The sequence below is a fragment of the Cervus canadensis genome, chromosome 22 (genome assembly GCF_019320065.1).
Source record: "Cervus canadensis isolate Bull #8, Minnesota chromosome 22, ASM1932006v1, whole genome shotgun sequence".
In the NCBI taxonomy this organism is placed as follows: domain Eukaryota; kingdom Metazoa; phylum Chordata; class Mammalia; order Artiodactyla; family Cervidae; genus Cervus; species Cervus canadensis.
Window position 1 is genome coordinate 29,289,909 of NC_057407.1, and position 12,978 is coordinate 29,302,886.

Here is a 12,978-nt window from a genome sequence, read left to right on the forward strand (position 1 = left end):
GCAAACTTGTCTCAACTTTTCTATTGAACATTCTATAGATCACTAGAGGGCACTGTGGTATTTAGGCCATTCTGACCTCTGAGTGCTTGGAAAGGTCTTGAACTCCTGAACAATGTCGAAAGGTGAAAGGAGAGACTTTAAGGGGGGGAAAAAATGTTTCTTGGTACCACCTGGTATTTCTTTTTCTCAAACCAATCTCAAAAAGGCGTAAGTGGGAAAGTCAATCCAAAAACATATTAAGCTCATTGTGGAAAACTCCAAGACTTTGTCGCCTGGGAACTGATGGGGGAAAATTTCCTCCCCCACCCCCCACCCCCCCGTTCAGGAGACTGAAATGCAGAGGCGAGAATGGAATTTGCATATGCCCACCTTCTGGAAGGCGAGTCTCCCCACGTGCTCTCCTGTACTCACCACAGGTAATTTCACTGCAGAACGTTCAGGCGTGCAAACCCAGAGCCACGAACGGGTTTCGAACAATTTATGATATCCGGCCTCCTTCGACATGTATTAGCATATACCTGGTTTCTTTAACATACACTTTGTTTTTCCAAAACCACAAACATCGGTGCTGGAATTTCATGTGGAAGCGCTTAAGGGGCTGAAAGTTAACACCTTTGTGATCCTTGCAGCCTCGCGGTGGCTGTGGAAACAAAAGCCTCTTTGTCGAGGCTTTCTTGAAATGTTTTCTTAACATGTTCCAAGTAGTTTTAGGCCGGGAACTAAAGTAAACAAGATGTTACCATGATAAAAACACTTGTGAAAACATTTCAGAGCAGCACTTAGGAGTTTCTTGCACATAAAACTCTTCACAGTTTTCAGAAGTGAAATTCACAGGAAAAAAAAATTTTTTTTTTTTTTTAAGTGAATTAGTGATGAAATGTCCTCTGCTGTCTCCAGCCCTCAACCTTTTTGAAAGGGTCAAAGTTCCATTGCTGGGCATTTTCTTGCGACATTTCCCTCCCTGTCTTCTCCAAGAGGACATATAAAATTTATTTTGGCTTTAAGAAGTAATGTACATCTGACTAACGTGTAAAGGAATTTGGGTTTTGATTGTATGGCATGGTGCTTTTCTTCATGAGCAATAACCAAAAGATAAAAATGAAAACAAAATTTCTTTCAAATGGCTAGTAAGCGAGGGCCCAAATTATACTTTTTCCCAAACACACACAAGGGCCTGGTATTTGTGGAACTACAGATCTGTGTCTGATTTTACCCTCCAAGTCAGAAACAGGAAAATGTGGTCATGATTTAACCTTCACATCCACTCCCCACCTTGCTGAAGAATGGTATGTGCCCTTTTTCAAATAGCAAAGAGGAAGAATTATAGATTCCTGCTTTTATTGGTGAGGACTGTGACTTCAACCTGGTTAAAAAAGAAAAAACAAAAAGCCTGATCCATGAGGGGTACGGACAGGAGCACACTCGGAACTTCACCTATCTGGATGGTACTGGGCTTGTTTTTGTTTTTCTGTTATCGGAGGATTCCAAGCAATGCAGGGCTGGCGGGCTGCAGTGAAGTTGAGCATGGGTACCTGCTGGTATCGGCTTCCTCCAACAAACACAACCGTCACAAGATAACTCACGGTTGATAGATTAAAAAAAAAAAAAAAACCACTCAAACTGCAACTTGTTTTGAGAAGAAACAGGGAAATAAATGCACACAATAGACTGGGTATCTGCTGATTCTGATAAACCATCCCTCTGTTGGCTGGGAGGGAAAGACAACAGGATGGTTATTTGTACAGTATTTATCTTTGAAATCAAGGGCCTGTGGTATACCTCACCTTGGGAACAAACACTGCAGAATGATCACAGGACAGTGTCAAATCTCTGGTTCTGATTTACCAACAGTTATGATATTTTTCCCTTAGGAGGAGAAGGAAAAAAAAAAAAAAAGGTCTCATTCTGAGACCTGAAACAAGCCAGGAGAGCGATGCCCAGGGAATTCGAGGATGTGGCTCAGCTGAAAACATAATGACACCAAAGAGAATACCCTAGGTCAGAGGTCAGCAAACTAGTGCAAAGAACGCAGCCACACCCGGTCCTCACACAGTCTTAGGGCTGCTTCTGTGCCCACAAGCTGAGTGCTTGTCTCGGAGACTGGGTGGCCTGCGAAAGTCTACCATATCGACTATCCGGCTCCTTTACAGGAAAAGTTGGCCAGCCCTGTCCAACGATCACCTTTGACTGCGTAGGACACTCTACTGAAATTTATGGCTAAGGATTATGTTAAAGAACAGTCTCTTCTGACATATTAAAGCTCTGCATAGTCACAATCTCTTCCCTAGGTATAAGATCAGAAATGCTTGTAAGAAAGTGAAACTGAAAGTTGCTCAGTGGTGTCTGACTCTATGCGACCCCATGCACTATACAGTCCATGGAATTCTCCAGGCCAGAATACTGGAGTGGGTAGCCTTTCCCTTCTCCAGGAGATCTCCCCAACCCTGGGATTGAACCCAGGTCTCCCTCATTGCAGGTGGATTCTTTACCAGCTGAGTCACAAGGGAAGCCCAATGTTTGTATAGTTTCAATTATTTCTCTTTTTAAATATACACTTAAGTAGATGAGAAAAGAAGTACTAATACTTTTCGACAATGCCTGCTACAGACCAGACACCTGACATGATGTACCTTTTCATTCTCTCAACCCTACGAGGCAGTTATTATTATCATCCCAAATCACACGTGCTTACACTGAGCTCAAAGAACACACTCCTAGCAACTGGCTTCAGGACCCATTCTGCCTTTCTTCAAAGCTTTCTTTATGCCTATTGCCGTACACAGTAAGCATACTGTTAATAAAATGAACTGCTTCTAACCAGGCGCTATTATATAACAGTTAAGAGCAAGTCCTATGAAGTCATACTGCCTGGGTTTAGATCTTGAACTCCACCTATTATTAGCTGTGTGACCTTGGGAAAATTATTTAACCTTGCTGTTCCTTAGTGCCCTATCTATAGCTTGAGAGTAATACTGCAAATGTATCACTATCAGGTGGCTGTATTAAATGAGTTATGTATGTAAAGCACTTCAAACTATGACTGTTGAACAGGTCAGGGCTATACCAGGGGAGTGTAAAATTCAAGGATTTAGAAGATAGGTGGAAAAAAAAAAATCTATGAAGCGACCTCTAAATCAAAGACAGAGCAGGGATTTCCTGGCGGTCCAGTGGTTAATACTCCGCACTCCCAAGGCAGGGAATGTGGGTTTGATCCCTGACTGGGGAGCTAAGATCCCACATGCTATGCAGCATGGCGATTAAAAAAAAGGGAGTGCAGAGCAATCGACACTGTGTTAAGTAAGAGTGTCTTGAAAATCTAAGACCTCTAGTATCAATTTTCTAAAGCCATAAGAGAATACCTCTGAAGTAGGATCATGGGACAAGGTCCTGCTCGTGGGCCCAGGAAAAAGGTGCTTTCAGAGTCTACAAAATCTGGCAGTTTGAGAAGAAATGCTCCAAAATCACTTCCCGATGATAATGACACTGCTGTGATGTCATTCCAAGAGGCCGTATGGCAAAGCTGGTTTCACTACAGCCAACATGACCACCAACACATGAAGGGCGTGAACTCACAAGAGTTACTCACTTTTCAACACTCTAGGCCTTAAACTAGAAGACTACTGTGAATTTCCAAGAGCTAAGATACCACTGAGGAAGAATATCAAAATCCTGACTTTGTCATAGACTGTCAATCAATGGGTAAACTTGGGAAAGCACCAAGAGAACTCCAAGAAGTAGAGGCAGTTTTATTATTCAGCATTTACTCTCCATTTGCTACTTTATAAGATTCATTTTTTTTTAACTTTTGGGAACCAACTCCCTCATCCCCAGCCCCCGTGTGGCCCCTGGGGAACGAAAAACGTCTCGCACTCTGCAGGTCGGCATGTGACTCAAGCCTGGCTGCCTCATTATGACTGGTTCAGAGCTAGAACACCTACTCACTCTGTGCCAATGACAGTCTGCAAAGAACAGTTTTCTGGAACTACTGAAAAAAGAGATGCACTCTGGGGTCAATCAACTTATGGCAGGTGAATCTGTCTTCTTTACTTTTACTTGGAAAGAGCCTGATAGGAAGTCAGCGCAGAAGAAAACAGAGCTACAGAGCAATGAACCGACACTCCAATAACCTTGTTCAAGCATCAGGGTCCAGTCATGCTTGCCGCCAGCTGTATTATCAGAACTCCTAGTTATAGGAGCCAGTCATCAACCCCCAACACCACCCTCCTTTTCTCTGGTTTAAGGCAATTTAAGTTGGATTTCTTTAACTTGGAAACGTTAAGTATTCCAACAAACATACATGAATAAGTAAGTACTAGGAACTAAAGAAGCAACAGTTGCAGGACTATAGTGAGCATTTCAATTTCACTGAGCAAACAATGCCATGTCATGTGCAAAACCACACAAAATAAAAGAGGGACATGAATAAAAGTGAAAACTAAATAGGCAGTTTCCTATAGAAGGGCCAGACTCATTATCCTTAGAAGAAAAATGGGCTTTTTTATAGGAATCAAGTCTAGGTTCTATACTGATGACCGTCAGATCCATTTCTTTAGAAATGGATGTGGTTTTGAAAGTGTGTTGTCTTTTAGTGGAGGTATATTTGCACCCCACCCCCCAACTACATATATATACTTAACATCAGCTCACATAATAAATGGACCTAAGATCTGAGTGGGAAATACTTTGCCTGTTAACAAAAAAATTTTAAGTGGTCAATTGGAAAAGTGCCCTTTTCCCTCATGACTCTAAAACTGACACGTCAATAAGAATGTTGATAGTAATTTTATAGTTCTAGAAACTCTGTAAAATAAATCATATTTACAGATGTTCACTGGCTATTCTGTAGAGGAGTGAAATTAAATCAAGATATTTATCAAAATTAGCACTGGTACAGAAAGTGAAACTAGAATTGAAATGTTTCTGCCAAGATCTTTTTCTCATTATCAAAATACAATTAGGCAAGCGATTAGGAAATAAAGAAACAAAGATTCTACAATAAGGGATTTAGGAGAGAACAAAGCCCAGTAGCACTAACTTGAATTATCATAATTGTAAAGAGCTGCTGCTTAATTTAAAACAAAGTATCACTGCTTTTGAGTATTAATATTTAGAAACAATTTTAACTATCTCTTTTAAAAAAAATTTTCAGTACTTAAGTTTGTAATGACCACATAATGCTCTTGAAGTAAAATATTAAGCGGGAAAGCACCGAAACAGATTCACAGGCTTCCATTCATTAGTTAAAAACATGATATTCACCAGAAGAGCTTGCAGGTAACGCTGTATCTTTAAGGATGGCTTTATTAAAATATATGTACCCGGGTCCACAAAGATAGATACTGAGATTGTTCTAATAATATAAAGGTCTTGCAAACCCAGAAACCTGCATGTAAATCAGCCCACCTCTATTATGGGGCTTGAATGAGACAGAAAAGTCAGAGGCAAAGACTCCCCACTGCCCCCCAACACCCAGTTTGCAAACCATCATGTACCTGTATATATAGGAGTTTTATACATGCATATATTTGCTTGCTGCATGATATATAAATATAGTGACTATAATGCAGTATTATTGTCAGTCCATACATCAAAGATTCAATGATACTATGAATATATTTATGTGATGTCAATAACGCAGGGCAGTTTCATCTCAATATTTTTAAAGGACAAGGCACTGTATCTAAGGGAAATCTTAAGATGTAGTGCAGAAGCATCTCATTTCAGCTTGGAGAGGGTTAACACACCATTTACTCAAGGGATGCTTAATCAGTGGTATAGATTCAAATGGGATAGCCCAAGTTTCAGTCATACTTTAACTGTAGGAATTAAACTGAATCCTTTTCCCTATAACAACAAGAATCTGAACAAAAGCCAGCACTGATATAAAAAGGTAAGAATCAAATTGGTAGCTTTTCCTGGACGTTTGTAGTCATTTGTGAAGAAACAAAGAAGAGATCCAATCATCAGGTTGTAATTGGCCAGTAATCGACACCGATTTTATAAAACTAGAGCTAGTGCCTATGTTATTAATTTAATATGGAGGGATGTGAGTAAAAGCAAAGACTAAGTTACTACACGTTTAACACTGGAAAAATTTTTACTTAATCACTGTCATTCTGAGAAAATAAGGAAAGGATCTTAGGAATAGGATCAAACTGCCCTTGGATATCAATCTTTTCCACTTAACAAGGCAACACTCAATAGATCTGTAAAACTCTTCCTATGACTATGCTAGATATGGTGATTTTGAGTCTATCTTCAAAATGGTGGTGTGAAACCCTGCATCAAAAAGGCATTCCATGAGGAAAAAGCATTAACAGTGGGAGGTGACGGCTACGTCTAAGAAGAAAGTGGTATCAAATCATTCTTACTTTAGAAATGACTGGAAATCTTCACACACTGCTTCACAGCCAGGCCACTTGCATACACCGTGTCCATAGAGAGGATGGCTATGGGGATGCTCCTCGTGGGACAAACTGAAAGAAAATACAGAGGACAAGAGAATGAATCGGCTGCCCAGAACCAGCCCCAGACGTTAAAAGGCAAGAGGAGCCAGCCCATGTCGCCAAAATGTGAACACAAACCAACTCGTGCTTTCCTCTTCCCGTGGAATTTATGAATTACTTTTGCAGCACACTTTACTTACAAAGCAAGAGCTAAATTTCAAAATGTGAACAGTCCAATATTAGAGATGTTACCATCACATCTGAAAAGTGCTCGACAGGCTTTTGTTAAGAGGCAGACCTCTCTACTCAGACCGCAAAGGATTTGTTAAAAGGCCAGAATTTCATACCTATGGCTGATTCTTGTTGATGTTTGACAGAAAACAACAAAATTCTACAAAGCTATTATCCTTCAACTAAAAAATACATAAATTTTTAAAAAGGCTAGAACTTACCATTTGGTCTACATAGTGGAAATTATAAACTGTACTTGATTTTGAGATTCTCCCCAGAATATTACAAAATTTTTCTCTCCCGTCTACCACAAAGAGCATCCCCCAAACTGTATAGTCTTTTCACAAGTTAATTTTACCAAGCAGAGTGCAATAAAATAATGTAGAATGAAATAATTGAGAAAGACAAATTTATCCAAGTAGGTAATTAACTTAACAACAACAACAAAGCTAACAGGAGCAGGAAGATTCTTTCCCTACAATGACTGACACCGAGACTGAAAGAAAACTTGGCATGGACACGAAGGGGTTACTCCTCCACTGGGGCTCCAATCAAGAGCTAATGATCTGGCCACACAGATGCAGGTCATAGGATGCTTTGATCCATGCCACGTGGTGCTTAGAAAAGTGTATCTGTTGTACTTGCAGATGAACCATATTCTCAAATATTTTCTCCGTTAGATTTCTGCATCCAGACGTCTTTCAGACAAATTATTTTTACAGTCGTTTCCATAACTTTAGACTCCATCAAATAGAAATGTAAAACTAACATTAAGAGTTCCGTTTTGTACTAAAGCACATTCTTTCAAGGAAAGGGCTATTTTGCAACTTACTCCACTGCTTCTGCCAGACTCTGAACTTCAAGCACACTGCATTATAATTACACACACACACACACACACACACACACACACACACACGCGCGTGCGCGCGAGGGGCTTGTATTTTATACAACTGCCAGGATGTGTATTCATATATTTTATCGATTCACATTCACAGAACAGACATACACACATGCCACTTGTCCCTGACTTACAACGTAATTAATCCACAGCAAGCATATTATAAACATTTAAACTAAGGTCATTAATACTAAGCACCCACCTTAACAAAGATCCACAGGTCTCTTTGTGGCTCTTAAATGATTCACTTGGAAATCTAACATAATTTAAAAACAATAATAAACTATTTTGCCTGACAATAGAAAACGAATCTGAGAAACAAAGCAAACAAATAAAAAAAGCAAAAGACTAGCTTAGGAAAGCATTGAAAGGTGCTCTCATGGGAAGAAAGAGTAACACACGTGAACTAACGTAGTTACAGTGAGATTTCTAAAGCCCAGTAACAAAGTGATATTCTCTGAGCAGGTAAAAGGGTGAAATTCCACTGGAATGAAGCAAAGCATGACTAACCTATCCATGTTCATCTTCTGAATTAAAAAAATACATGAATAAAGGATGGCACAAAACAATTTTTTTTAAAAAATCACTGGCAATATTTAAAATCCAAGAATCCTTCTAAGTAACAAGATCCTCAGAATATCTGAGGGAAGGAAATCATTTGAAAAGAAAACTGTTCCAAACCAATATCTTACAAAGGAAAAAAGAAAAAAAGAAGCCCAACCACAATAACTCTTTTCTTTACCAATTTTGTGAAGACTAAAGTATTTTCATAATCCTAAAAGAAGTAGTGTATATTTGTTGTACAAACCTTGAAAAGAAAAAAAAATTACCCCTGAATACACACAAATATATTTTTGATAAATTAAGGCATGGAGATTTGTATTATTCTTTCAAATTTAAGATAATTTTGTAAACAATGTGTCTTGTTATCAACCAATTAATCCTTAAAAGCTTTATATATTGATGCATAACAGCCTGTTATATACCATCTCAGGTCAAGTTACCTGCTAAAATCAATCTAACATTCCTCCATTTTGGACACTGAGGTTCCCTTCATATTTCTAATATTAATGAATAATGTTAGAAATAAAATTTACCGGGCCAAACATCCCAGTACAGAGCTGATTTTCACCTGAAGATACATTCAGAGAAATGGAACCACTCTTTGAAATCAGTCCTAAGTTTTAACACTGACCACAGATACTTTATTAAGTAGCTCTTGAGAAATGCTACATGCCGAGTACATTCTTAGTCATTGTGCCTACTTTGTGTGATTCTTTAGATTAGAAATGAGGAGACTCAACTAATTTAGATATAAAATTAACCTCACTAGTTACAAATTGCCAATGGTTATTCTTCTGTGCTTTGTGGGTTAAGCCAAGACAATTCTCAAAGTTATAGTGTGAAAGAAAGTAACATGTCTTCACTAGAGGAATTCACAACTAGAAATAAAATGCACATAATTTAGTAACTTTGTCACTCCCACTCCCTACCCCCCAAAACATCCCCTGTTTCTTGGCTGACTTATTTGTAACCTGACTTATTTGTAACCTTAGAAAACTACTCTCCTCTTAAAATGTACATTTGGTTCAACTTAATATCCTTATTTCAAAGGAAGGATAGACGACAACTCACTGAAGCCTCACAAGGGTAACCGTTCACAACTGAAGGCTAAGAGAAATGCCAACTCCTGGCGCGCATATATATTTACATGCTCAGCAGACCTCTTGAAAACATGCTCTACCTTAAAACTGTATTTTTATCACAAAACCATTACATGATCTTATTTTTCAAAGTTCACTTCATACTGTGCTGGCTCCTCCACTTTGCCCCAACTTCATCCCACACCTGGCACGACCCCACCCTGGTCAGCACTGCAGGTGCCCTGGGGCATCGCCTCGCTGTGTTCTTTTTCTCAAGTGTTACTCGAGTTTACAAACGTGGAAACAGGCTATACCTACTACTGTCACGTGCTTTCCATATGTGACTCCTTCGTATGTTATTGGAATACACCTGCTTCACAATATCGTGTCAGCTTCTGCCGTCGAGCAGTGCGAATCAGCTCTGTGTACACATGTATCCCGGCCCTGGTAAGCCTCGCTGCCCCTCATCCCACTGCTCCCGGTCACCACCCAGCACCCAGCCGAGCTCCCTGGGCTACAAAGCAGCTTCCCGCTAGCTCTCTATTTCACACATGGTGGTGTACGGATGTCAGCACTACTCTCTCAATTCACACACAACTGACCGAAATAAAGCGACTGGCTTTGGAAGGAAAAAGAAGAGCCCGGCAGCGGTGCCGGGGAATAGCATCTCTGGAAAGACACAAAAGAGACTGTAATACTTGTTCTCTCTGGGGCACCAGGGGAGCAGAGAAGAAGAAATTTTCACTGTATCATTTTTTGTATCTTCTGAAGTTTTAAATTTTGTACATGACAGGTATTGTTTTTCTGTGCAACTGTTCAATATATGTATAAAGACATACACAGACCCACACAAACCCACACCGAAACATATATAGGCATGAAAAAATCAAGTGCTATCTATGTGAGACTCACTCTCCAGATTGATGCTGGTGTAAGCGAATGTGGTACCTTGGCTGCCTGTGTGGCTAAGTCTCGCTTCTGGCCTTTTAGTCATTCTGGATGAAGCACCCTCAGACCTCACCAGTTGTACCCCTGAATGGGAGCTTTTCTGTTTCATCAGAAAAGTGGAAAAAGTTTCTATTCTTACTGCCTTTTAGGACATGCCAAAAGGGACAAGACAGGAAACTGAAGAAAAAAAAAAAAAAAAGAGTATGATCACTCCAGTATTCTTGCCTGGAAAATCCCATGGACAGAGGAGCCTGGTGGGCTGGATCGCAAGGAGTCGGATACAACTGAGCAAACACACACACACACATTTATGAATTTGGAGGACCAGAGGTGGTCTTGTGGTAATCTGATCCAACACCCATATTTTCATAAGAGTAAATAAAGTTTAATAAATGAGCACAGGAATTTTTAAACTTGAATTAACTCAGAATTTCATTTTTACGATGAAACTTGGTGGGAAAACGACCAACTCAACATGGTTAGATAAAGCCTGTGACTTAATCATTTAAATCAGCTGTTCAAAGGGGAGCTCACTGATGTGAAAAGTATATAACTTCTGAAAAGCTGCCACGATCAGTTTTGAATAAATGCTGAATAAAGTGTTGAATAATGGATGAATAAATAGATATATTTGATTTTAAAGGGATTTAAACATGCTTGCCCCAAAATTAACCTTCAAAAGTGTAAGGTCAATTGTTTAACAAATAATATCTTATTATGAACTCCCAGGTTGAAAATTTTTAGGGGCAGGGATTGCATCTAATTCATCTCTACTTACTCAGTACCTTGCACAGATCATGGGCTCAGTTAATGTTAGATGGACTGGTGAATGAACAGACAATAATTATATTATTCTATTTAATTTCTGTGTGGACATATAGGCAATTAATATTTGCCCTTTAAAAAAAAATTCTTGAAGGTTGGGACCAGAATGATGCTGACTGACTTGAAAAACCAGCATTCTGGCACTTTCTATTATTTAGCTTTATTTCAAATGTATAAAATACAAATAGTACACAGTCAAAAAAAGAAAAAAAAAAGAGGTGATTTAAATTTCTTCTGATAATCCTTGGTATGTAAAAATTAGATATATTTATTAACAATAACAGTGACGACATTTCAGGTTAGAAAAAACCAACTTGCCACGAAAAGTATAATTACACAAAAATATGCAACAATTTCTAATATTACATAATACTAAATACACTCTTTATTAGTCAGTATGATGTAATGGTGTCACTGACATTTATTTAAAACTTGTTTTGGTATTTCTTCTTATTATGTCAAAGTATACGAGCCAGAGCCTTAATTTCAACACTGTCTTTGGCCTTTGATAAGATTTTAAATAATCCTATGGTTTTTCACCGGCGATGATTCACTATTACCTTCTCAAGTTCGCCACTCAACCAAAATTTGAACTAGAATCACTGCTAAAACTAAGAACAACTTCTTACTTCACTCTGTACACTTGAGTGGTCTTTCTGCTTAGTCCTGTAAGCTAATGTTCCCTGCAGTAACCAAGAGAAGAATCTCTGAAGGAGATGAAAAGCACAGACACCTCGGAGAAAAGGGAGCCCTCCTACACTGCTGGTGTGAATGTGAACTGGTCAGCCACTATGGAGAGCGGGACGGAGGCTCCTTACAAAACTGAAGATAGAGTTAGGATATGTTCCAGCAACCAGACTCCTGGCCAAAGACCCAAGGGAAACTAATTCAAACAGATACACGTAGCCCAGTGTTCACAGCAGCACTACTTATTAATGTAAGAGCAGAGACATTGCAGAAACCTGCATAGACAGGTGAAAGGATAAAGAAGATGTGGTACATACATGCAATGAACACTGCTCAGCCATAAGAGACTGAAATGATGCCATTTGCAACAACAGGGAAGGACTTCAAGATTATCACAGTAACTGAGGTAAAGTCAGACAGAAAAAGGCAAATATGTATCATTTATATGTGGAAATCTAAAAAATGACACAAATGAATTTGTTTACAAAACAGAAAGACTCACAGACACAGCAAATGAACTTATGGTTACTAAAGGGGAAAAGGAGGGGGAACGACAAATTAGGAGTTTGGGATTCACATATCTACTATCTATAAAATAATCGACAAGGACCTCCTGTATAGCACAGGGAATATCTCAATATCTTGTAATAAACTACAATGTAAAAAATCTAAAAAGAAAAAAGAAAAGCACAGACACCTCACTGTACCTCAATGTCAATTTTCTTGTCCCCTGAAGTCACAACTCCAGCTTTTCCTGCATGCTAACTTTCATGTTTGTATACCAACTTTCATCCTGCTTGCTTTTTCCCTTTTCCAAATTGCTCTTGTTATTTTTCTCAATTTCTGATTCATCAGCAATAAAATTCTGCATCTGTGCCCATTAGGTCTTATAACTTCTTCCCTTTGCCCTGACCATCAACCTCAAATTATAAATTGTATTTCATTTCATTAGCATGTTGTTTGATACATTAAGTTTCAGAAGACCGTTGGTCCTTTTCTAATGGCTCAAAATGATGGAATGCATTTTTCTAAGTTTTATTGAGGTATAGTTCATATCCCTCAATGAAACTGATGCTAGGAAAGATAGAAGGCAGGAGGAGGAGGGGAAGGCAGAGGACGAGATGATTGAATAGCATCACCAACTCAATGGACGTGAGTCCAAGCAAACTCTGGGAGATGGTGAAGGACAGGGAATCCCGGTGTGCTGCAGTGCATGGGGTTGCAAAGGGTCAGACACGACTGAGCCACTGAACAACACAGTCCATATCCCAAACAACTCACTTATTTAAAGTACATA

The 12,978-nt window shown here is 39.1% G+C and overlaps 1 protein-coding gene across 10 annotated transcripts in view; it reads right to left on the reverse strand.

The window, feature by feature from the left end:
* Positions 1-12,978, reverse strand: part of FOXP1 (forkhead box P1) — a 616,998-nt gene that overhangs the window by 49,857 nt on the left and 554,163 nt on the right. For all 10 annotated transcript variants that reach the window (XM_043443253.1, XM_043443252.1, XM_043443246.1 and 7 more), the window contains one exon: positions 6,372-6,476. In XM_043443253.1, coding sequence (XP_043299188.1) covers positions 6,372-6,476 — 105 coding nt within the window. The remainder of the gene's footprint in view (positions 1-6,371; positions 6,477-12,978) is intronic.